At 48.1% G+C, this 25,346-nt stretch overlaps 1 protein-coding gene across 1 annotated transcript; it reads right to left on the minus strand.

The window, feature by feature from the left end:
• Positions 1 to 8,480: 8,480 nt before the first annotated feature.
• LOC147122360 (E3 ubiquitin-protein ligase Midline-1-like) lies at positions 8,481 to 25,340 on the minus strand. Its single transcript, XM_085983444.1, has 6 exons — positions 24,360 to 25,340; positions 22,714 to 22,809; positions 17,617 to 17,850; positions 16,946 to 16,965; positions 15,585 to 15,721; positions 8,481 to 10,303 (listed from the first exon to the last, which is right to left on the minus strand). Exons 1-6 carry the CDS (start codon positions 24,969 to 24,971, stop codon positions 9,750 to 9,752), a joined length of 1,653 nt encoding a protein of 550 aa, XP_085839570.1. The 5' UTR covers positions 24,972 to 25,340; the 3' UTR covers positions 8,481 to 9,749.
• Positions 25,341 to 25,346: the final 6 nt, after the last annotated feature.

Raw genomic sequence — 25,346 nt, forward strand, 5'->3', positions numbered from 1 at the left:
CCCCCAACGGAGCACAAGTATGAAAGCCTCAAAGCGCGGTTACTGCAGGTTTTCGGGCTCTCGAAATCGGAGCGCGCACATCGATTACTCGCTATGCCCGGGCTCAGGGATTCCAAGCCTTCATAGTTGATGAGCCAAATGATCACACTCCTGGGCTCAGAATGGGAATGTTTCCTATTCCGCGAGATTTTCCTCAGCCAGCTGCCTGAACAGCTACAAACTGCCCTGGCCAGATCTGAAGTTGAAGACTGCGCAACACTCGCTGCGGAGGCTGACAAAATTTTCACTGTAACTCGGCAGTACTGCGCCGCCACGAGGCACCCATCCCCTGCAGATGCTGCCCCAGCTCATCAGCTTGCTGGACTGTGTTTCTACCACACGCAGTTCGGCACAAAGGCGAAGCGTTGCCGCCCTCCCTGCAGTTTTCCACAAAAAAAACCCAACTGACACTGCGACCAACGAGGATCGGGTCTAACGGGCACCCCGCGGTCGCGATGGCAATCGGCAACGCATGAAAATTGCTGTTCATCACCGATACTCTCTCCGGTCGTCGTTTTCTGTGTGACAACGGAGCGCAGTGCAGCATTTTACCCGCGTCCGCCCTCGATGTGCAGACAGGGAATCATGGCCCCACCCTTGAAGCAGCCAATGGCGGAGCAATTCAGACCTTCGGCAGACGGCGAGTGGAGGTGTGCCTCGGGGGACAACGTTTTCACTGGGATTTTGTTACGGCCAAAGTTTCCCAGCCCCTCCTCGGCGCGGATTTCCTGTGCGCCAACAGCCTCCTGGTCGACGTCAGGAACCGGCGGCTGATCAACGCAGCAACATTTAATTCTCTTCCGTGTTACCGCAGTAACACTACGTCACGCACCGTCTCCTGTGCGTTCCCGACTCCTGATGAGTTCGCTCGCCTGCTCGGCGAATTCCCCGACCTGACAAGACCCACGTTCTCCTCCACAGCCACGAAACATGGTGTGGAACACCACATCACCACCAACGGCTCCCCGGTCTACGCGCGGGCCCGGCGCCTGGAACCTGGCGGTCGCAAAGGCAGAGTTCACAACCATGGAACAGTTAGGGATTATTCGCCGGTTGAATAGTCCCTGGTCTTCACCCCTCCATATGTCCCGAAGCCTGGTGGTGGATGGCGGCCATGCGGCGACTATCGATGCCTAAACGACGCCACCACTCCCGATTGGTACAGTGGTTAACACTGTTGCCTCACAGCACCAGAAACCCGGGTTCGAATCCGGCCTCGGGCGACTGTCTGTGTGGAGTTTGCACATTCTCCCCGTGTTTGCATGGGTTTACTCCGGGTGTTCCGGTTTCCTCCCACAGTCCAAAGATGTGCGGGTTAGGTTGATTGGCTATGATAAATTGACCCTTAGTGTTAGGGGGATTAAATACGTGGGGTTACAGGGATAGTGTGGGATATGTGTTCGTGTAGGGGTTACGGGGATCGGGTGGGATATGTGTCGGTGCAGGCTTGATGGGCCGAAATGGCCTCTATCTGCACTGTGGGCTTTCTGTGATTCTGTGATCCCCCATATCCAGGATTTCTCTGCCCATTTGGCAGGGAACACCGTGTTCTCTAAAGTCGACCTCGTCCGGGGCTACCACCAGGTCCCAGTTCATCCACAAGACATCCAGAAGACCGCAGTCATCACCCCATTCGGCCTCTTCGAGTTTTTACGAATGCCGTTTGGGTTAAAGAACGCCGCCCAGGCTTTCCAACGCCTGATGGACTCCATGCTGCGGGACCTCAAGTTCCTCTTCGTCTACCTGGATGACATTCTAATTGCCAGTCCTACTAAGGAAGAACATACCTGTCACCTACGCACCCTTTTTCGACGCCTCAGCCAACACGGCCTGATTATCAACCCGGCCAAGTGTCAGTTTGACCTGCACCAAATTGACTTCCTGGGGCATCGCATCACCTCAGAGGGAGCGGTTCCTTTACCTTCGAAGGTAGAGGCGGTGACATCCTTTCCACGCCCGCAGAACATAAAGGCCCTGCAGGAATTCCTAGGCATGGTAAACTTTTACCACCGTTTCGTGCCTAAGTCGGCACTACTCCTGCAGCCCCTGTACGAGGCCCTCAAGGGCAAGACTGGCAAGAACCCGGTAGACTGGACGGATGACATGGCCCGAGCGTTCGCCGACACCAAAAGCACCTTAGCCAACGCGACTATGCTGGCGCACCCGCTGCCAGGAGCCACCATCGCCCTCACCACCGACGCGTCGGACTACGCAGTCGGTGCTGTGCAACAGCAGTGGGTGAACGGGATGTGGCAGCCGTTGGCATTCTTCAGCCGTCAACTACGGCAGAATGAGAGAGCATACAGCACGTTCGACCGGGAGTTGCTCACCCTTTTTCTGGCCATCCGCCATTTTCAGTTCCTTCTGGAAGGACGTCCTTTCACCGCCTTTGTGGACCATCAGCCGCTGACCTTTGCAATGTCCAAGACCGCCGAACCGTGGTCAGCCCGAAAGCAGCATCAACTGACCTACATATCCGAATTCACCACGGATATACGGCACGTGGCTGGTAAGGACAACCTGGTGGCAGACTGCCTCTCCCGCACGTTCATCAATACGGTTCATTTGGGCATCGACTACACCCTCATGGCAGCGGACCAAGCCTCAGACCCGGAAGTCCAAGCTTACAGAATGGCCATCACTGGCCTCCAGTTGGCCGATGTCAAGTTCCATTCGGCAGGTACCACACTGTTGTGTGACGTCTCCGTACAGGATCCTCGCCCTGTCATGCCGGTCATCTGGCGCCGCATTGTGTTCGACGCCATACATGGGTTGTCACACCCTGGAACGAAGGCCTCTTAGAAACTGATGTCAGCGAAATTTGTATGGCATGGCATGCATAAAGATGTCCGCGACTGGGCCAACACCTGCGTGGTCTGCCAAAAGGCCAAGGTACAGCGCCACATCAAAGCTCCGTTGGCCGCCTTCACAGTTCCGGAGTGACGTTTTGACCACGTCAACGTGGACCTGGTAGGACCACTCCCACCCTCCCATGGTTTTTCACACATCCTGACCATGGTTGACCGCACCACCAGATGGCTAGAGGCGGTCCCCCTGTCATCCACTACTTCGGCGGATGTGGCCAGGGCGTTCATTTCCTCCTGGATCGCCCGTTTCGGAGTGCCCGCAGATATTTCGTCGGACAGGGGACCGCAGTTTTCCTCCGAACTCTGGAATGCAGTGGCCCAAGAACTCGGTGTCAAATTACACCGCAACACAGCCTACCACCCACAGGCGAATGGCCTCTGCAAACGCTTCCACCGCTCAATGAAAGCCGCCCTGAGGGCCAGCCTCCAGGACGCTGGATGGGCAGACAAGCTACCGTGGGTCCTGTTGGGCCTTCGCACGGCCCCAAAGAAGACCTTCACTCTTCATCAGCGGAACTCGTGTATGGTCAGCCGCTGCGAGTCCCAGGGGACTTCCTACCAACATCGACGGAGCCCTGGTCCGCGTCTGCCCAGCTTGCTAGTCACCAAGAGGCGGCCAGATGTTTCGCACCGGTGCCCACTTCGCACCACGGGCTGCAGAGGTCACACGTTCTCACGGAGCTTCACAAGGCTGAATACGTTTTTATTGGCCATGACGCATATAGGGATCCGCTCAAGGCCCCATATACCGGTCCCTTCCGTGTGTTGGAAGCAGGGGACAAAACCTTCACGGTAGATGTCGGTGGTAAACCGGACCACATTTCGGTCGACCGCTTAAAGCCAGCAGATTTGGACCTCGACCGCCCCGTCGAGACAGCACAACCGCCGAGACGGGGTCGGCCACCCATCGTCGTTACGGCAGACCAAGTGCGACCACCCGCCAGCCGCCCTGCAGCCTTTGCCTCGAGAGTACAGGAGTCATTCTGACAGGCTCATCAGACCCCCTCACCGTTTGACTTTGTCCGTTAAAGCGAATTCTGGGGGGGGGGGGCGTATGTGGCAGAGCCACTGAATGACTCTGGCTAACTGTACATAATTCTCTTTAACGATGTTCTAACACCAGCCTAAACCTGTACCATTGTGTTAGGCATTACTGTGTTTTGTATATAGAGTTTGCATGTACGGGGCGTAGCCCCTTTAAGAGCGCGGGAAAACGCGGACAAACGCGATGACGTCACGTCGCAAACCACGGGACTGCCCAAGCAGTCCTCGTGGCATCTCTGTTGAGTAAAGACCTGTTTGATTGTTCTCTTGCGTCGATCTCCGTTATTCGTAGGAATTCGTTAATTCCTACAATATCTTTATTAGTAGAAATGAAATCATTAAGAAAAGATGAATAACTTAGTTCCAGACAAATTGTTGGTCTTTGTATCAGAGTATCAAGAGTCAGACTTAATGGCCCAGAAATTCGGGTCTCCACGGGTGAGTACACACGGCACTCACCCATAGGCCCAATGGAAGTGCCGGTTTCGTGCATGCACTGCGCATGCGCGGGAAACCGGAACTTCCGTTCCCTTAAAGGAAAGGGTTCAGAGGTCGAACACGTATGCCGGAGAGGCAGCGCGTGTGCCTGGAACTTACGTTTTTTTTGCAGCTTTCTCCGGGAGGGTAAGCCTCCAGCAGTTACACATGTAAAAAGCAGGCGCAAGGCCTGCTTTTAACAAGGTAAGTAGTGAATTAATTAAAATTAAAACATTCTTTCCACAGGTCTATTATTTTTAAATACTTTAAAGAAAGGTAAGTTTATTTTTAGCCCTGTTAGAAAATGTAATTAATTTTTCAAAAATTTTAAATTATTGTTTAAAATAATTATTTTATGTAATTTAGTTATTTTAAAAATGTGATTAAAAAAAAATTATTTGAAGTTTTAGTGATGTTTTGGGGCTTATAGTATTTATAGGTTTGACAGCTCTTCCTGTCAATTTTATGAATGGGCATTTCCCTGCTACCATTGGCTCTCCATGGCCTACGTGATCCCAGGGGACACATCGAACTAACTGCGCCCCTGGGATACGCAAGCACTGCACGCCGGCAGTTGGAGCAGGCCCAGGAATGGAATACCACGCGGGCCCACAGCTCAACAGCCGGCGCGCTAGGTAAGTGCAGGTCAGAGGCTTGCACCCGCGGGAAGCCTCCGACCCGAATTTCTGGGCCAATCAGTTTTGGTACAGTTGGCAGTCCCTTGTACATGGGTTCACTCATTCTTTCGGTTTCAAGCAGGTGATGACTGACATATCAAACTATTACTGTACCCAGTTACCTTGCTGATCCCAAATCCTGAAGGAAATACCTTGAAGTGTGTTAGTGCATAATGCTACCAAATGTATACAACTGTGTAACATCTTTAAAAAGTATGTATCTGTAAATACCATCTGAGAGGTCATGTATTGTAACCAAAACATTCATGTGAACTTTGTACAAAATATCTTCCTCCCACTTAGAAAAAGGACACTGCTTCCCTAGACCAGGGGTTCTCAAACTTTTGCTTCGGAGAATCCCCCTCGCGTATTATAAAAATTCCACAAGACACCCTGTAACATAAGTGTTTTTTCTGTAAAATGTAGTTATATAATTAATCATATTTATTATTTTTGTTTTACTTATTTAATGTGAGACTTGTTGCTAGTGCTGAGCAACAATTCTGTCAAGACGTGGAGGTATCTTCGACAAGCCCACGCACATGTCATGGTCAATGTTCATCCCGGCTCGGTGCTTTCTTTTCATTGATGTTGTTACTGAAAATCCAGCTCCGCATAAGTAGGTTGTACTAAATGGGACCAACACTTCCAGCGCTGTATTCATCGGAGCATTCAGACCAAAATGGCTCCAGCGGCATTTCACTGAACTTGGTTCTGAGGGAGCCGTATGAAATGTCAATGAGATCTTCTAATAGAGGGTGGCAGTTTAGCTTCAGTATTCTCACTATTGGGAAGGAGGATCACCAGGGGTCGAGGATCAGCGGGGAGGATCGGGCGGGGGGGGGGATCGGCAGGGGGGTGGGGAGAGGATTAATGGGGGAGGGGGAGAGCGGATCGTGGCTGGCCACCAGAGGATGGTAGCCAGTCTCATCATCATCGTTTGGGGGGAAGGGGGCGGGGGTCAGGACCCTGGATCCAGGAGGTAGGTATAAAGGCACTTACCACTTGGATGCAGCAGTCCCCGCCTCTGTTTAACTGCCGGGTTTCAGACCTGGTTCAATATATTTTGCAGCAGGCACCTCTCGCTGTAAAAAGCAACGTGTCCAAATAGCACGAGGTGCAGCGGCTTTTATTTTTTGCACACCAGAATGCTTTCCAGTCATTACTTCCAGCCCGTCAGTACAGACCCAATGCAATTTGTCTAGCTGATTTCTGCTGAAGCCACAAAATCATCTAACCATTTGAAAGTTTCATGACTTTGCTCTTGGCAAAACTAAAAGTCACCTTTCATTTCCTTCGCCTACACATCCTGAACTAAATGGGACATTGTAGAAAAGTCTGTGGCTTCATTCGGGCACAGAGCCTGTTTTTGCGTCAGGGGATATATTAAATACTTTCAGATCGTAAATTATACACATACACCGCATCAAATGAGCTTCTGCAAGTATTGGCCTGGATTACACTTTTAATATCTAAAATTATCAAAAAATGTAATTTTTAGTGAGTTTGTTGGAATAAAGGTAATTACGAATAAAATTCCAATTCTGAAAATTGTAATTAGATTTCAGGATTCCATTGCATTTCATTATGGGATTCCCTTCGGAAATGATTAAAATGGAATTCTGCTTTGTGATTGGAGGACCAGGCCCAGGCGATCCCAGGTATGCTTCCGCAACGCCCGCGTCCCTGCTACCCATGGGCCATTACGCTGCCTTCTGCCTCAGACCGCAAGTTTCCGCAGCCTCGCCGCCAGCGGGAAGGTGCGTAAGTATTTTGCGGGCGACTGCAATTTTTGGCCCAATGTGGGGTTTATTTTTTACTCACACCTTCACCTCCTTGGTGTTCTTCAGCCCTTACGGTTGAATTTAATGATGGAAGCTCTGTATCATCGCTCGGTGGGTTTTGAAGCTGATGGCCGAAATAAAAATGTATCCGTATCTGGTATTTGTTGTGTGCATTGACAACGATTTTTCCTGTTCTTTTTCATTTATCTTGCTCTCGCTGAAATAGCTATTACACCTTACATAAAGCGAGAATGTATTGCGTAACCGTAGAACATGTTCAGTGTGTAATAAACACGCACGAAAATTTACTTTTTTTCCCCTACACATTCTTTGGTTAATTTTGGCAGATCCCTTGAACCCTCCTCACGGACCCCTGCCCTAGAATATGCAAAACTCCTCCAAAAAGTTTGCTGAGCCTCAATTCAGATTCTCTAAACAAAAATCGGAGAGCAGATTTTCCTCTTCATTGCACCAGGCGAATACGCAGTTCCCAGGCACAGAAGCCGAAATGGGATCTCCAGCCTGCCAATACTGACCCATGACTATCAAACCTTCCCCCAAATAACATTAACTGGGCCTGCCTCACAGGCTTCCCCCAAACAACGCCGTCATCCCAAACATATGGGCAAAAGGAGGAATTCCAGCCTCTCCAGGCTCATTTTCCCCTCTTTGTTCACTTAGGGAGTACATCAAAAAGCCTAGGCATGGGGCTTGTACCAGGACCCCACAGAACAGACGTCCGGTATGTAGCTGCAGAGCACCCAGATTAAATGGCCAGCAAGCATACAATGATGATGTTATATGTAACGTGGATATCCTGTGCACCTTTGGCTTCACTATAGTTGTTAAGTGACCTAGATTATAAGGAACACAATTGTGAAAAGTGCACTTGCTTGTAAGTATTTTAAAAACTAAAATCTACTTTAGATATAAAATAGATATAGATATATAAATGTCACTTATTATAGGTCATGACCAGTGACAGTTAACCGGATTAATGACCATTTTAGAAGCTAGCCTATTCGCCATATTAAAAAAGTATGTTTCAATAGATGTTGGTTTTAGTTTATGGATATATGCTGCAAAGTAAAAAAGGTAGCCTAGAGTAAACTCTTATGTACTGGGCTGCTTGGGCCAAACTGGCAGACTGATTAAATAACATATCTGAAGGTTGAAAGACATAGTTATAGTTCAAAGCGCCTGCATACGCTACAGCCAGAATTACACGTTTCTCCTCCATCCCTTTCCCAATCGTTGACCAGGAGAGGTGAAATCCCATTAGGAAAAATTGATGAGGAGCATTTACAAATCACAGTAAAAGCATAGATAGTCCAGTGAGAAACATGATCGTGCTATACCTGCCCTCAGAATGAATCAACATTGGTTCCCGGAGTAAATAGCTCAATAATTCAGGTTTCCAAGAAAAAGTTCAGGAAATATCACATTTCCTCAGGGTTGAATTCAAGGAAGGGAACAAATTAAACTTATCTCAAAGTTAATAAACAATGAGAGACCTAGAGTGGCAGGAAAAGAGGACAATGAACCAGAAGTATGGGACCCAGAGAGGTCACAACTGCAACAACAGCTTGAGCCGATAATAAAGGCGGTACTTTAATGTAACACGGTATAGGCAATCAATCATAGAAACATAGAAGATAGGAGCAGGAGTAGGCCATTCGGCCCCTCGAGCCTGCTCCGCCATTCACTGAGATCATGGCTGATCATCCAAATTCAGTACCCTGTTCCCGCCTTCTCCCCATATCCCTTGATCCCATTAGCCTTAAGAAATATATCCAACTCCTTCTTGAATATATTTAATGAACTGGCCTCCACCACCCTCTGTGGCAGAGAATTCCACAGGTTCACCACTCTCTGGGTGAAGAAATTCCTCCTCATTTCAGTCCTAAATGGCTTACCCCTTATCCTTAGACTATGACCCCTGGTTCTGGATTCCCTGACCATCGGGAACATCCTCCCTGCATCTAGTCTGTCCAGGCCGGACAGAATTTTATAGGTTTCGATGAGATCCCCTCTCAATCTTCTAAACTCCAGTGAGTATAAGCCCAATCGACACAATCTCTCCTCATACGTCATTCCTGCCATCCCAGGTATCAGCCTGGTGAATCTTCGCTGCACGCCCTCCATGGCAAGAACGTCCTTCCTCAGATAAGGTGACCAAAACTGCACAGAATACTCAAGGTGCGGTCTCACCAAGGCCCTGTACAAGTGAAGATGCATGCAGGTCAAGGTCCAATCAGGTGGCAGGAATTAATTTTGACATGTGTATTGTAATGTATAAAAATGTAGTGTTTGCTGTACCAATTTGGAAAGGTCTGGCTAAGACAGCAGACTGTTTCCCCACCAGTGCAATAAAGACAACTTGACTATCGATCTAAAACCTTGTGTCGAGTGTTGGTTTAAAATAATCCACAACACCATAAGCACCAATAGCAAATATTTGCCTAGGCTTTCCACACCTGTCCTACTGGCTTCCCAGCGGCCTAGGAGCAGACAGGGCTGGCAGCAGCCTTCGGTGCTGTGCTCCACCACATCCCCACCTCTCCCAGCAGTTTAAAATGCACCCACCCGTACATGGGCGCACGGTAATGAAATTAAAAAGTGGGAAGAGAAGCCTGCCACAGCAAGCCTCCATCCCCATTCTGGTGCAACTCTCTGGGAGAGACTGGGGAGCCCACTTCTGACCTGCATATGGCTTTGGGGCCAGAGATATGGTCAGGGCAGGAGGCACTTCTGAGAATTCCCATCCTGCCAGAGATTCCCCCACCAATTGGGAAAAGCCTATATGTTTGGAAAGTATATGCTCATTCTGAAAGATACCATGTTCATTATAGTAATGTATTTCAGATTATAATACCGCTGTGGATTATCATGGGAACCATGCCAAATTCTTCAGTCTCATTAAATTTTGGACAAAAGACAGGGAACACCGGTGCGTTTAGCGTACAATAAAATGTGTACAAGCACTGCACAGAATCTGCGTCATAAAAGGCAAGAATGCCACTGTCACAGTCCAGATAGACTCCAATGTTTTCCAGTTGTTTTTCATAGTGGAAGGACATCACTTGCGTGTCATGTTGAGCACAGCACAGACCCTGTTCCGAACAAGAAAATGCCCAGGAATATTCCTTGGCTCCCAGCCTGCTCCCCGGTAGCGTGCGTGGAATATTTTGGTAGGCGATCCCCACGGCCCACGAGGGAATATTTTTCACACTAACCTCCCAGTAGTGAAGTCCAGTAGTGTAGCCAGCTGTGGCAAGTACATTGAAAGAGACGCTGAAGCTTTCTGCACTACACTGTTCACTTTGCTTCGCCTCAACAGCTTTGACTGCTGTGCCATTCCTGCCTATTTTCAGCTGTGCATGAGCGCTGCTTGTATCCAACTGGATACCCGGGTCTAGAAGAGAAAAAGAAAATCAGACCAGTTAAACTAAAAGCAAAAAGTAGGCAATGTTAGAAGCATAGCAGGTTGATCAGCATCTGTAGCGATAATGACCTATATTTTCCCAGTGCCTACAAGGTCCCCACAAGTTCAGTGTTTTCGCTTGTGAAGCGCATGCGATCTGTCAAGAATTGTAGCCATCCCTGGGGAGGTTATGAAATGAAACAGCTGAAGATGGTTGGGCCGAGGTCGCTTCCCAGAGGAACTCATGCAGTGATGATTGGCCTCCAACAACTACAACCATCTTACTGTACTTTGAGTCAGGTACTTTGACTCCAGCCATTGGAAGGTTTTCCCTTTGACCCCCACATGGACCATTTTTTTTTAGGGCTTCTGGATACCATACTCAGTTAATGTCAGGGGCAGTTATGCTTGCCTCTCCTCTGGTATTCACGGTGGCATAGTGGTTAGCACTGTTGCCTCACAGCGCCAGGGACCCGGGTTCGAATCCGGCCTCGGGTGACTGTCTGTGTGGAGTTTGCACATTCTCCCCGTGTTTCCTCCGGGTGCTCCGGTTTCCTCCCACAGTCCAAAGGGTTAGGTTGATTGGCTATGATAAATTGACCCTTAGTGTTAGGGGGATTAAATACGTGGGGTTACGGGGATAGGGTGGGATATGTGTCGGTGCAGGCTCGATGGGCCGAAATGGCCTCTATCTACACTGTGGGGTTTCTGTGATTCTGTCAATGTCTGGATCAAGGCTGTGATGAGATCTGGAGTGGAGTGATTCCGGTGGAACCCAAATGGAGTATCCGGACTCATTAGTGAGTAGGTGTTACTTAATGGCACTATTGCAGAATCCTTTCATCACTTTACTAATGTTGAAACAAGTTCTTGAATAATGAGTGGGGGGGGGGAAAGAGAGAGAAAGAAATTGATTACAGAAGGAGAATTGTTAATAAATTGGAAATTATGCAGTCTAGGAAGGTGAACACTGGGAGGAGTATATAGATTAACACAAAGGTGCACCATTTTATAAATTATGACAAATAATGCATGACTGAAAAAAATGAGATAAGTAAAGCTAATGTATGCAGGAAGCAAGCGCTGCATTCAAGATTTTAATATATTACAGATAGATATGTTTTAATCACATTTAAAGTGCCCTTACCTAGGCTACAAATTTCATTTACAACAGCCAGACTGAAATGGAAACTGGCACTTGCAGGTCACTTGTACATAACATGGCATTTTAATCTGGACTGCTTTTAAATAAAAGATGCTAATTTTCTAGCTCTACTGTGGATAGTGACGAGAACCCATCAATCATACTTGGCACAAAATATCCTCTAACTTAGGTAAAACAATATTTTGTTTGCATCTAGGATACGTTCAGTTTACTGTGTTGTATATATTTTTTTATTTGCTTATGGGATCTGGGCGTCGCTGGCAAGGCCAGCATTTATTGCCCATCCCTAGTTGCCCTTGAGAAGGTGGTGGTGGTGAGCCACTTTCTTGAACCGCTGCAGCCCGTGTGGTGAAGGTACTCCCACAGTGCTGTTAGGGAGGGAGTTCCAGGATTTTGACCCAGTGACGATGAAGGATTGGCGATATACTTCTAAGTCAGGATGGTGCGTGACTTGGAGGTGGTGGTGTTCCCATGCGCCTGCGGCCCTTGTCCTTCTAGGTGGAAGAGGTTGCAGGTTTGGGAGGTGCTGCCGAAGAAGCCTTGGCGAGTTGCTGCAGTGTCTCCTGTAGATGGTACACACTGCAGCCACGGTACGCTGGTGGTGGAGGGAGTGAATGTTTAAGGTGGTGAATGGGGTGCCAATCAAACGGCTGCTTTGTCTTGGATGGTGTCGAGCTTCTTGAGAGTTGTTGCAGCTGCATTCATCCAGGCAAGTGGAGAGTATTCCATCACACTCCTGAATTGTGCCTTGTAGATGGTGGAAAGGCTATGGGGAGTCAGGATGTGAGACACTCGCCGCAGAATGCCTAGCCTCTGATCTGCTCTTGTTGCCACAGTATTTATGAGGTTGGTCCAGTTAAGTTTCTGGTCAATGGTGACCCCCTGGATGTTGATGGTGGGGGATTCGGCGATGGTAATACCATTGAATGTCAAGGGGTGGTGTTTAGACTCTCGCTTGTTGGAGATAGTCATTGCCTGGCACTTCTGTGGCGCGAATGTTACCTGCCACTTATCAGCCCAAGCCTGAATGTCGTCCAGGTCTTGCTGCATGCGGGCATGGACTGCTTCACTATCTGAGGAGTTGTGAATGGCGCTGAACACTGCAGTCATCAGCGAACATCCCCATTTCTGACCTTATGATGGAGAAGTGGTCATTGATGAAGCAGCTGAAGATGGTTGGGCCTAGGACACTGCCCTGAGGAACTCCTGCAGCGATGTCCTGGGGCTGTGATGATTGACCTTCAATCACCACAACCATCTCCCTTTGTGCTAGGTATGACTCCAGCCAGTGGAGAGTTTCCCCCCCCGATTCCCATTGACTTCAGTTTTACTCAGGCTCCTGATGCCACACTCAGTCAAATGCTGCCTTGATGTCAAGGGCAGTCACTCTCACCTCACCTCACCTCTGGAATTCAGCTCCTTTGTCCATGTTTGGACCAAGGCTGTAATGAGGTCGGGAGCCGAGTGGTCTTGATGGAACCCAAACTGGGCATCAGTGAGCAGGTACGATAGCAAAATACTGCAGATGCTGGAAATCCGAAATAACAACAGAAAATGCTGGAAAAACTCAGCAGGCCAGGCAACATCCGTGGAGAGAAATTAGAGTTGACGTTTCGGGTCAAAACCCTTTATCAAGACTAAAGAGGCACAGGGAATGAAATAGATTAAGAGGCCAGGCTGGGAGAGAACAAAAGAGAAGACATTAAGAGGTACTCAAAACGAGACGAGATGGTGATAGGACTAGTGGAGACAAAAGACATTAGGTGTGAAATGCGCTGGCAGAATGGGAGACAGCTGCCATGTGGGAGAGAGAAAAAAAAGGTGGGGGGGGGGGGGGAGGGAAAAACCAAAACAAAGGTGTGGATAAAAAATATAAGTAAAAATGTAATAGGGGCCCGAGGTTATGATCTGAAATTGTTGAATTCGATATTGAGTCCGGAAGGCTGTAAAGTGCCTAATCGGAAGATGAGATGCTGTTCCTCGAGTTTACGCTGGGTTTCCGTGGAACAATGCAAGAGCCCGAGGACGGTGAGGTCCGAGTGGGAATGGAGAGGAGAATTAAAATGACAAGCGACCGGAAGTTCAGGGTCATCCTTACGGACTGAAAGGAGGTGTTCCGCAAAGCGGTCACCCAATCTGCGTTTGGTCTCCCCAATGTAGAGGAGACCGCATCGTGAGCAGCGAATACAATATACTAGATTGCAAGATGTACAAGTAAATCACTGTTTCACCTGGAAGGGGCGTTTGGGGGCCCTGGACAGTGGGAAGGGGGAGGCATAAGGGCAGGTGTTACATCTCCTGCGCTTGCACGGGAAGGTGCCAGGCAAAGGGGAAGGGGTGCTGGGGGTGATAGAGTGGACTAGGGTATCTCGGAGGGAGCGGTCCCTACGGAATGCTGAAAGGGGAGAGGAAGATGCGTTTGGTGGTGGGATCACTTTGGAGGTGGCAGAAATGGCGGAGGATGATCCGTTGAATGTGGAGGCTGGTGGGGTGAAAGGTGAGGACAAGGGGAACTCTATCGTGGTTCCGGCAGGGAGGGGCAGGGGTGAGGGCAGAAGTGCGGGAGATAGAACGGACACGGTCGAGGGCAGTGTCAACCACGGTAGAGGGGAATCCTCGGTTGAGGAAAAAGGAAGACATGTCAGAAGCACTGGTGTGGAAGGTGGCATCGTCGGAGCAGATGCGGCGGAGACGGAGAAACTGGGAGAATGGAATAGAGTCCTTACAGGAGGCGGGGTGGGAAGAAGTGTAGTTCAGGTAGCTGTGGGAGTCAGTGGGCTTGTAGTGAATATTGGTCAATAACCTATCCCCAGAGATGGAGAAGTCGAGGAAGGGATGGGAAGAGTCAGAGATGGACCATGTGGAGGTGAGGGAAGGGTGGAAATTGGAGGCGAGGGAAGGGTGGAAATTGGAGGCAAAGTGAAACGGCACCGATACAGTCATCAATGTATCGGAAAAAGAGGTGAGGGAGGGGACCCGAGTAGGACTGGAACAAAGAGTGTTCCACATATCCCACGAAAAGGCAGGCCTAGCTAGGACCCATGCGGGTACCCATAGCAACACCTTTGATTTGGAGGAAATGAGTGGAGTTAAAGGAGAAGTTGTTCAATGTGAGAACAAGTTCAGCCAGGTGGAGGAGGGTGGTGGTGGATGGGGACTGGTCGGGCCTCTGTTCAAGGAAGAAGCGGAGCGCCCTCAGGCCATCCTGGTGGGGGATGGAGGTGTAGAGGGATTGTACGTCCATGGTGAAAAGGAAGCGGTTGGGGCCAGGAAACTGGAAACTGTCAAAGCGGCGGAGAGCGTCCGAAGAGTCGCGGATGTAGGTGGGAAAAGACTGGACAAGGGGAGAAAAGATAGAGTCGAGATAGGAAGAGATAAGTTCGGTGGGGCAAGAACAGGCTGAAACGATGGGTCTACCAGGGCAGTCCTGTTTGTGGATCTTGAGAAGGAGGTAGAAGCGGGCTGTGCGGGGTTGGGGAACTGTGAGGTTGGTGGCTGTGGGGGGAAGATCTTCAGAGGAGATGAGGCCAGTGACAGCCTTGGAAACGGTGGTTTGATGTTCGGTAGTGGGGTCATGGTCCAGGTGGAGGTAGGAGGAGGTGTCGGAGAGTTGGCGTTCAGCTTCCGCTAGGTAGAGGTCAGTTCGCCAAACAACAACAGCACCACCCTTGTCAGCAGGTTTAATGACAATGTCAGGGTTGGATCTAAGAGAATGGAGTGCTGCAAGTTCAGAGGGAGGTAGGTTGGAGTGAGTGAGGGGAGCAGGGAAATGGAGACGGCCGATGTCACGGCGGCAGTTAGCGATGAAAAGATCTAGAGAGGGTAAGAGGCCAGGAGGAGGGGTCCAGGTACAACGGGAATTCTGAAAGCGGGAGAAAGGGTCAGTCGTGCGGGGGGGAAGAATCATCAGTGAGCAGGTTATTGGCGAGTAAGTGAGCACTGTCGATGACACCTTCCATCACTTTGCTGATAATTGAGAGTAGACTGATGGGGCGGTAATTGGCCGGGCTGGATTTGTCCTGCTTTTTGTGGACAGGACATACCGGGGCCATTTTCCACATTGTCGGATAGATTTTATATTGTGTAGTACATTTAACACTGACTTACCTGAAAATATGCCACTCAAAGCTTTTAAAATTCTGGGTCCATTTCTGCTCTTGGTAAAATGTGCCTTTATATCTTGTAAGTTGTTTACCACATCCTGGAGATCTCTTAAACCAAGGTCCTGTTCCTTAATCTCAGTACTATGAATGTATATAAAAAAAACAATGGATTTCAGTTAAAAACATACTGTATTTTTTTCGTAGGCTATAAAAAGGTTATGTTTTGAAAAAACAGGTTATCGATCTTGAAAAGATATTCTTCAATCTTTGAACAAAATCACTACAGGAGTCCAGTCCCTTTCAACTACAGTAGTTCCTGTGAAAAAAACATGCTCTAGACTGAAAAAAAAATCTCAACATCTGTAGCCATGCCAACATGCAATTGCTATTTCCGGTCATTATAAAAAAAAAAGAGGGAGGTAATGCGCTTGTGTGCGAGTTAATTCTGGTCTCAGTTACAGAAACTTTTTGGTGGTTATACCACTAGTTCTAGAAGATTTAACACTAAATAGAACTGGTGAGGGCAGCTGGTTAGATTGGCTTTTACTTGTTTCCTACATTACAACAGTGACTACACATCAAAAGTAGTGTGTTAGCTGTACGTCCCGAGGACCCGAAAGGCGCTCTCTGTTTCATAAATGCAAGTTTTTCTTTCAAAAGAATCGAGTTTTTATTCAAAGAGTCTATTAAAAGATAGGCAATAGCTCCGAGAGCATACTGTAGTGGTGCAATTTAGGAGTTGATGTTCCTGAAATGGAGGTTTATCAACCAACAGGCCAAAGAGATAGTCCAGTGCAGCCTCCTGATCTAAAGAGCAACACTTACTCCATGTGGTAGGCCCTGCACATGTCATCAATCCAGGCCCAGTTAAGAGCTGCCTGGGCTGCAGCCATAGAACGGGTGCAGTGCAGTTTATTCTGCTCTCTCAGCTTCCCTACCTGCAAGATGGCAACGTGAAATGCTCTCAATCGTCCACTTGGCTGGCTGCCCACCCCCCCTCCCTTTAGTCATTGGTCAAAAAACAAATATCACGTTAAACCAAAGAAAATCAACAGTTGCCTGGATTTTCAAATCTGCTCCACACATTTGTCAAGTTGTCTGGGAACAGTTGTAAAATGATAAGTGCTCTAATTTTGACTGATGAGGTGCTGCATAAAACTTAATGGGACAACAATCTCTTTATCCAAATGAAATTGGGTAGGCATGCTGGACTAGGACTGTACAGCTGGGGTGCCAAATCAAGGTAAGGTTGAACCTGCAATTCACTGATTGACCAAATCCAAAGATAAAGCAGTTTTCCAATAGCCAATCGGGAAGTCTTTTGACTCAGTTAAATCACACTAACTGCAAAAAAGATATCCTTACCTTCGAAAGCTGCTCAGAAGCTATAAAGAAAAGTTACTACAGTTAGCAAGAAGTTCATTTTACAAGATACTAAAAGTAGGATTTTGGTGACTTCTTATTTTGCACAAGTGTACAGGCTTTGACTTTCAATTTTATGAAATGCAAAGAATCAAGTCCCTGGCAATGCTCCCTCTAGGCTGCACGGCAGTGCCAAAAGGCCCTGCGCAGGCTGCTCACAGGATTCTCCGTTGTAAATACCACGCTTGCACGGAAATTTAGCGGGACCACGCACTAAAAGAAACGAACCGCACAGAACAAAGCGCAGCTTACAGGGAACATTCCCTGGTGGTACACATGGTGCACCTACTGGCTGATACAGGCACTACTTGTAGGGCAGTACAAGCCATCAGAGTGGAAGTATACTGCCCCCTTTACATAACTTACTGAACTAAACAATTCACAGGAGAATAAGCATATTCCTTAATCTTGGTACACCACACACAGCTGCCAACAGTGAAGAAATATTGAGAAATAAAAATCACTTCTGTGATTTTTATCACTCACTAACTAGATCATGAACGCACCGATTTCCCCCAGGTCTACAGCCAAAAGGACACCGCATACCAGTGATTTTGCAAATTACTGGTCATTGACACTACCCCTTTTTCAAAGTTGTATTTTTTAAAACTTACCTGCAGCAATGCCACGGGGTTTTCGATACAAAAAGCATTCTGCAAAGTAGCTTTAGCTTGCTGCAGTTTTTTCTGCAACTGCTTCAGTTTTGCTGCCCTGCCCTCAACCATCAGATCCACCTGGGCAGTCTCAACAGAAAACCTTTTTTTCCATGCTCGCTCCTCAATGTCAAGGAAAAGCTGGACTTTCCTGAAGAAATCCAGGTGCGTCTGTTGCTGCTTTTCTAACTTGTCCTATTAAAAAGGAAACAGAAGCTTTCATGGGGTATTTTCCACTTTAGACATAGAAACATAGAAGATAGAATGGTGGCATAGTGGTTAGCACTGTTGCCTCACAGCGCCAGAGGCCCGGGTTCGAATCCGGCCTCGGGTGACTGTCTGTGTGGAGTTTGCACATTCTCCCCGTGTTTGCGTGGGTTTCCTCCGGGTGCTCCGGTTTCCTCCCACAGTCCAAAGATGTGCGGGTTAGGTTGATTGGCTATGATAAATTGACCCTTAGTGTTAGGGGGATTAAATAAGTGGGGTTACGGGGATAGGGTGGGACATGTGTTGGTGTAGGGGTTACGGGAATCGGGTGGGATATGTGTCGGTGCAGGCTCGATGGGCCGAAATGGCCTCTATCTGCACTGTGGGGTTTCTGTGATTCTGTGATAGGAGCAGGAGTAGGCCATTCGGCCCCTCGAGCCTGCTCCGTCATTTAATGAGATCATGGCTGATCATCCAAACTCAGTACCCTGTCCCTGCCTTCTCCTCATATCCCTTGATCCCTTTAGCCTTAAGAAATATATCCAACTCCTTCTTGAATATATTTAATGAATTGGCCTCTACTGCCTTCTGTGGCAGAGAATTCCACAGGTTCACCACTCTCTGGGTGAAGAAATTCCTCCTCATCTCAGTCCTAAATGGCTTACCCCTTATCCTTAGACTGTGACCCCTGGTTCTGGACTCCCCCGGCCATCGGGAACATCCTTCCTGCATCTAGTCTGTCCAGGCCTGACAGAATTTTATAGGTTTCGATGAGATCCCCTCTCGATCTTCTAAACTCCAGTGAGTATAAGCCCAATCGACACAATCTCTCCTCATACGTCATTCCTGCCATCCCAGGTATCAGTCTGGTGAATCTTCGCTGCACTCCTTCCATGGCAAGAACATCCTTCCTCAGATAAGGCGACCAAAACTGCACACAATACTCAAGGTGCAGTCTCACCAAGGCCCTGTACAACTGCAGCAAGACATCCTTGCTCCTGTACTCGAATCCTCTTGCTACGAAGGCCAAAATACCATTTGCCTTCTTAACCGCCTGCTGCACCTGCATGCTTACCTTCAGCGATTGGTGCACAAGAACACCCAGGTCTCTTTGCACTTCCCCTTCTCCCAATCTATTGCCATTCAAATAATAATCTGCCTTCCTGTTTTTGCCACCAAGTGGATAACCTCACATTTATCCACATTATAGTGCATTTGCCATGTTTCTGCCCAATTACCCAACATGTCCAAATCGTACTGGAGTTTCACGACATCCTCCTCACAGCATACCCTCCCACCCAGCTTTGTGTCGTCTGCAAATTTGGAGATAATTTTGATTTAAAAACCAAGAACATTTTTCATTCTGCATGTCCGTAGCTTGCTAGAGTCCTTCATTGAGGAAGCAGTAGCAGGGCATTCGGAAAATCATAATGCAGTCAAGCAGAGTCAGCATGGTTTTATGAAAGGGAAATCACGTTTAACAAATTTGCTGGTGTTATTTGAGGATGTAACGAGCAGGGTGGACAAAGGTGAACCAGTGGATGTGGTGTATTTGGATTTCCAGAAGGAATTCGATAAGGTGCCACATAAAAGATTACTGCACAAGATAAGAGCTCATGGGGTTGGGGGTAATATATTAGCATGGATGGATAGAGAAGTGGCTAACTAACAGAAAACAGAGAGTTGGGATAAATTGGTCATTTTCCAGTTGGCAAACGGTAACTAGTGGGGTGCCACAGGGATCGGTGCTGGAGCCTCAACTATTTACAATCTACATTAATGACTTGGATGAAGGGACCGAGTGTAATGTAGCCAAGTTTGCGGATGATACAAAGATGGGTGGGAAAGCAAGTGGTGCAGAGGACTCAAAGAACCTGCAAAGGGATATAGACAGGCTAAGTGAGTGGGCAGATATTTGGCAGATGGAGTATAATGTGGGAAAGTGCGAGGTTATCCACTTTGGCAGGAAAAATAAAAATGCAAATTATTATTTAAATGGCGAGAGATTACAAAATGCTACAGTTCAGAGGGGCCTGGGGGTCCTTGTGCATGAAACACAAAAAGTTAGCATGCAGGTACAGCAAGTAATCAAAAAGGCAAATGGAATTATTGGCCTTTATTGCAAGGGGGTTGGAGTATAAAAGCAGGGAAGTCCTGCTACAACTGTAAAAGGTATTGGTGAGACCACACCTCGAGTACTGTGTACAGTTTTGGTCTCCTTATTTAAGGAAGGACATACTTGCATTGGAGGCAGTTCATAGACGATTCACTAGGTTAATTCCAGAGATGAGGGGTTTGACTTATGAAGAAAGGTTGAGCAGGTTGGGCCTATACTCATTGGAATTTAGAAGAATGAGAGGTGATCTTATTGAAACAAAGAAGATACTGAGGGGGCTCGACAAGGTAGATGCAGAAAAGATGTTTCCCCTCATGGGAAATCTAGAACTCAGGGGCATAGTTTCAGAATAAAGGGTCGGCCTTTTAGAACTGAGATGAGGAGGAATTTCTTCTCCGAGGGTCATAAATCTGTGGAATTCTCTGCCCCAGAGAGCCGTGGAGGCTGGGTCATTAAATACATTTAAGGTGGAGAGAGACAGATTTTTGCAAGATAAGGGAGTGAAGGGTTACGGGGAGCGGGCGGGGAAGTGGCTTTGAGCCCAAGATCAGCCATGATTTTACTGAATGGCGGAGCAGGCTCGAGGGGCCAAGTGGCCTATTCCTGCTCCTATTTCTTATGTTATGTTCTTAACGACCAGGTTAGACCTGATCCTAACTGGAACAGACTTCCCCTACCTAAAAGAGTGTCTACAAAGGAATCAAAATGCCTGGGAAGCACTTTAGCAAGTCCCAAGGAGCTACATAAATGCAAGCTCATTTGTTCTTACACGTCCAGCACTATCCAAATTCAATCAGTAGTGGGCAGAAACACTTAATATTTCGATTGAATCAGCGGAGATTTCCAATGCAAGTGTCTAGACTTGTTGGATTTTCCATAAAAAGTCAGTCTATACATCCAGATTGTGATTGACAAGTGAAACTTTCAAGGGTTGCTGTTAAATGAGAACAAACTAAGCCCAAGATCATCCAACAAAATGTCTTTCACTGCTTAAATATTTTATCACTGGTACACATACTTCACTCAATTAACAGCTGGGCTCCATCACTATGATGAAAATTAAACTTGGGCAAGTTACTGGTAGCAAAGTGTGCTTTGCGTTAATCCATAGCTGCGTGGTGAAGAAGATACGAGTTAATGCCACTGAATGACCTAGTTATTCTATTGCGTGATGTCCATGGAAACTACGGGACAGTGGACATCTTGGTGACCACATGCAAATGGAGTACCACAGAATGCAGGCACATGGACCAATTGCCTTAGTCCACCGCATGTGATCCTGGCTGCATTGGGGCTGTGGGAGGGAGCTGGAGTGGAGCTAACTTACAGAACTAACGGGAAACTGTTCAACCTCCGTCGCCTCCAGTCCAGATCGTCCCTTCCTCTGTCGTCGAATTACAGTACGCAGACGATGCTTGCGTCTGCGCACACTCGGAGGTCGAACTCCAAACCATCGTTAACACCTTCACCGAAGCGTACGAGCGCATGGGCCTTACACTAAACATCCGTAAGACAAAGGTCCTCTACCAACCTGCCCCCGCTACACAGTGCTGCCCCCCCATTATCAAAATCCATGACAAGGCCTTGGACAACGTGGACCACTTTCCATACCTCGGGAGCCTACTGTCAACAAGGGCAGACGTCGATGACGAAGTCCAACACCACCTTCAGTGTGCCAGTGCAGCCTTCGGTCACCTGAGGAAGAGAGTGTTTGAAGACCAGGACCTCAAACCCGGCACCAAGCTCAAGGTCTACAGAGCAGTAGTAATACCTGCCCTGCTGTATGCCTCAGAGACATGGACCATGTACAGCAGACACCTCAAAGCACTGGAGAGGTACCACCAACGCTGCCTCCGCAAGATCCTGCAAATCCATTGGCAGGATAGGTGCACCAACGTCAGTGTTCTTGCTCAGGCCAACATCCCCAGCATCGAAGCTTTGACCACGCTCGATCAGCTCCGATGGACGGGTCACATCGTTCACATGCCCGATACGAGACTCCAAAAACAAGCGCTCTACTCAGAGCACCGGCATGGCAAGAGAGCCCCAGGTGGGCAGAGGAAATGCTTCAAGGACACCCTCAAAGCCTCCTTGAAAAAGTGCAACATCCCCACCGACACCTGGGAATCCTTGGCCCAAGACCGCACAAAGTGGAGGAGAAGCATCCAGGAAGGCGCCGAATACCTCGAGTCTCTTCGCCGGGAGCAAGCGGAAGCCAAGCGCAAACAGCAGAAGGAGCGCACGTCAACCCAAGCACCCCACCCACCCGCCCCTTCAACCACCGTCTGCCCCACCTGTGACAGAGACTGTAGGTCCCGCATTGGACTCATCAGTCACCTGAGAACTTGTTTTTAATGTGGAAGCAAGTCATCCTCGGTTCCGAGGGACTGCCTAAGAAAGAAAGAAGATTGGGGCTGTGAGAGGGAGCACAAAGCACAGACCAACCATCTACCTGCGTTAGTATAAAGTCAGACGGGGAACTTCCACAAAGCTGCCCTCGCATGCCTCCTACAGCTGGCCAAAATCTCGGCTACAGGTGCTGTGTGCTTGTGGGACCTGGACGAGGGCCAAGGAAGGGGGGAAAGAAAACCAGTACTATACAATAGCTTTACGAAGAGAAATGTGACATCTATCCTGTAACTGTAAGGCATGTAACTAAAAAGTAACAATTTCGAATTGCCTTCTACCAAAAGTTCCAAATCATCAACCTTCTCCCTCCAGTTCTAGCACCGTACCTTCTGAGCGGCTGCAGTTTCCTCCAAATGGCAGAGCCCATCTTCCACATCAGCCAGATTTTTGGAAACTTTGGCGAGTTCACATTTGCAGTCGTTCTAGGGAATATTAAACATTTATATTGCACGGCCTCAAAATGAAAGCCAATAATTCCACAAATTACAAGATAAGGCACTGCATTATCAAAGCTAAAGGGTGCATTGAAAAACAAAAAAAAAAGCATTATGGTTTCACATTATCTTTGTATTTAAGAACAAAATATAGTCCAAAAAGGAGATTATGGCATCATCTTTAAGTTGACTAAAATGTGAAAGAAAAGTGGCTTAACTAATTGTATTTTCATCCTAAATGATTTGAGCAGAGATGTCAGTGTCTATTCTGAACATATTAAGCAAGTTTAACAAGAGCTTCCATGAGGTTCAAGATCACTGGTGCACTTTCACAGCACCCTTACACTGCAGTTATATATACTCCAACTGGTATCAAACTCAGGTGCTGCGGGACAGCCTCCTTGAACTCTTCATCAGGACCTTACTCTAGATTTATATCCTCAGTTTAGTATTTCTGCAAAGCACACTGAAGTTAGCAGTATCAACTCATCCTATATCACAGAATCTCAACGCAGGAGGCCATTCGTGTCTGTGCTGGCATTTTGAAAGAGCGACCCAATTAGTTCCACTCCAGAGCTCTTTCCCCATAGCCTTGCAATTTTTTCCTTTTCAAGTATATATCCAATTCCATTTTGAAAGTTACTACTGAATCCCGACTGTTGCCAGAGGAAAGTTTCTCCTTATTTGCTCTATCAAAACCCCACACAATTTTGAACATCGCTTAAATCTCCCCTTAACCTTCTCTGTTCTAAGGAGCACAATCCCAGTGTTTCTAGTCTCTCCACATAACTGAACTAAAAAGACTCAAGAACATAATCTAGGCTGCCACTCCAGCACAGTACTGAGGGAGTGCTGCACTGTCGGAGGTGCTGTCTTTCTGATGAAATGTTCAACTGAGGCCCCGTATTCTCTCAGGTGGGCATAAAAGATCCCACGGCACTATTTCGAAGAAGAGCAGGGGAGTTATTCCCGGTGTCCTGGCTGATGTTTATCCCTCAACCAACATCACTAAAACAGATTTTCTGGTCATTATCACATTGCTGTTGTTTGAGATCTTGTTGTGTGCAAATTGGCCGCCATGTTTCCCACCATTACAACACTTCAAAACGTACTTCATTGGCTGTAAAGCTCTTTGGGACATAATGAAATGACCAAAGATGCTATATAAATGCAAGACTTTCTTTAAAGCACCAGTGTTAGTTCTCATCCAGTGCAGTATAACTCCAGCCTTGGACTGCTGGTAGAATTAGTAAAATTCCCCACTTGAAAGGTTATGCATCCTTTCCAACGGGATGGATTTTTCACGCGCACGCGCGATCTGGAATGCACTGCTTGAAAGGGTTGCAGAAGCAGATTAAATAGTAACTTTCAAAAGGGAATTTGATAAATAGTTGGGGGGAAGGCGGCAGTGCAGGGTTATGGGGAAAGAGCAGGAGGCGTGGGGCTAATTGCATAGCTCTTTCAAAGATCTGGCATAGGCACAATGGGCCAAAAGGCCTCCTTCTATGCTGTACGATTCAAAAAGCTAAAACACTTACTCTGATTATACTGCTGGCATCTGTCAGTTTAACGACCCGGTGGTCACGATGCAAGGTCTCAGCCGGTAACATGCAATAGGCGCAGAGAGGACACTTGTCGGTCTCGCAGTAAAGTTCCAGCTCTTTGCCATGCTGCTTGCACAGACGGCCGGTGTCAGCGGTCGGCCTCACCAGGACGTGGTCCCGGAAGGCTGGGTTGTCCAGATGCGGCAAGACGTGCAGGGCACAGAAGGACTTGCCGCAATTCACGCACGACTTGTCGGCCGGCGCTCTCTGCTGCCCTTTGCACAGGTTGCACCTCGGCGTCCTGATGGCGGAGGCCTCCGCCCGTTGCAAATACTTCTCGACGATGTTGTGTAGCACAACATTCTTCTTCAGCTCCAAACCCATCTCGCAAGTGGAGAGGCAGAGCGGGCAGGAGTAGCAAGGCAACGCCCGCGCAGAGAAGGAGGAGCCGCCACCTGCAGCCGGATCCGAGTCCCACACCGAGCGCTTGAGTTGCGCCACACACCCGCTGCAGAAGTTGTGCCCGCACGGTAGGGTGACGGGCTCCACGAAGATATCGCGGCAGATGACACACACCAGCTCCTCGCCCAGGGTGTCCGAGGCCATGACTGCACACCCGCCAATGCCCTCGCTGCCTCTTTAATCCGCACAACTCCCGACACACTTTACTGGGATATTTTGCATCAACTCGAAGAAATTAAGAGTTTGTAACAATGATTTCAAAAAAATAGCCTTGGAATCCTCTGTAAAATTTGCAACTGTCGCTCGATTCCACCACGAAATTTGCGAGTTCAGCGTTCAAATCCTCCACAAAGTTTGCTACTTCGGCACTCGAATCCTCTGTGAAATTTGCTACTACAGCGCTCAGTTCCGCCATGAAATTGGTGACAGCTGTGACCCTGTCAGATTGCTCGAGCTGACCTGCTAACCAACCCTGACTGCGGCCGCTCCGCTGACCCCGCCCCGACTGCGACTGGCCCG

The sequence above is a fragment of the Somniosus microcephalus genome, chromosome 3 (assembly GCF_052327205.1).
Source record: "Somniosus microcephalus isolate GS21.2 chromosome 3, FLI_Smic_1.0, whole genome shotgun sequence".
NCBI classification, from domain to species: domain Eukaryota; kingdom Metazoa; phylum Chordata; class Chondrichthyes; order Squaliformes; family Somniosidae; genus Somniosus; species Somniosus microcephalus.

Coding starts and splice junctions, on each gene's coding strand:
- LOC147122360 (XM_085983444.1), bottom strand. CDS start 24,971: ATGGCCTCGGACACCCTGGGCGAGGAGCTGGTGTGTGTCATCTGCCGC. Junction 22,810..24,359: donor ATGCCAGCAGTATAATCAGA/GTAAGTGTTTTA, acceptor AATATTCCCTAG/AACGACTGCAAATGTGAACT. Junction 16,966..17,616: donor ACCCCGTGGCATTGCTGCAG/GTAAGTTTTAAA, acceptor TTTTCTTTATAG/CTTCTGAGCAGCTTTCGAAG.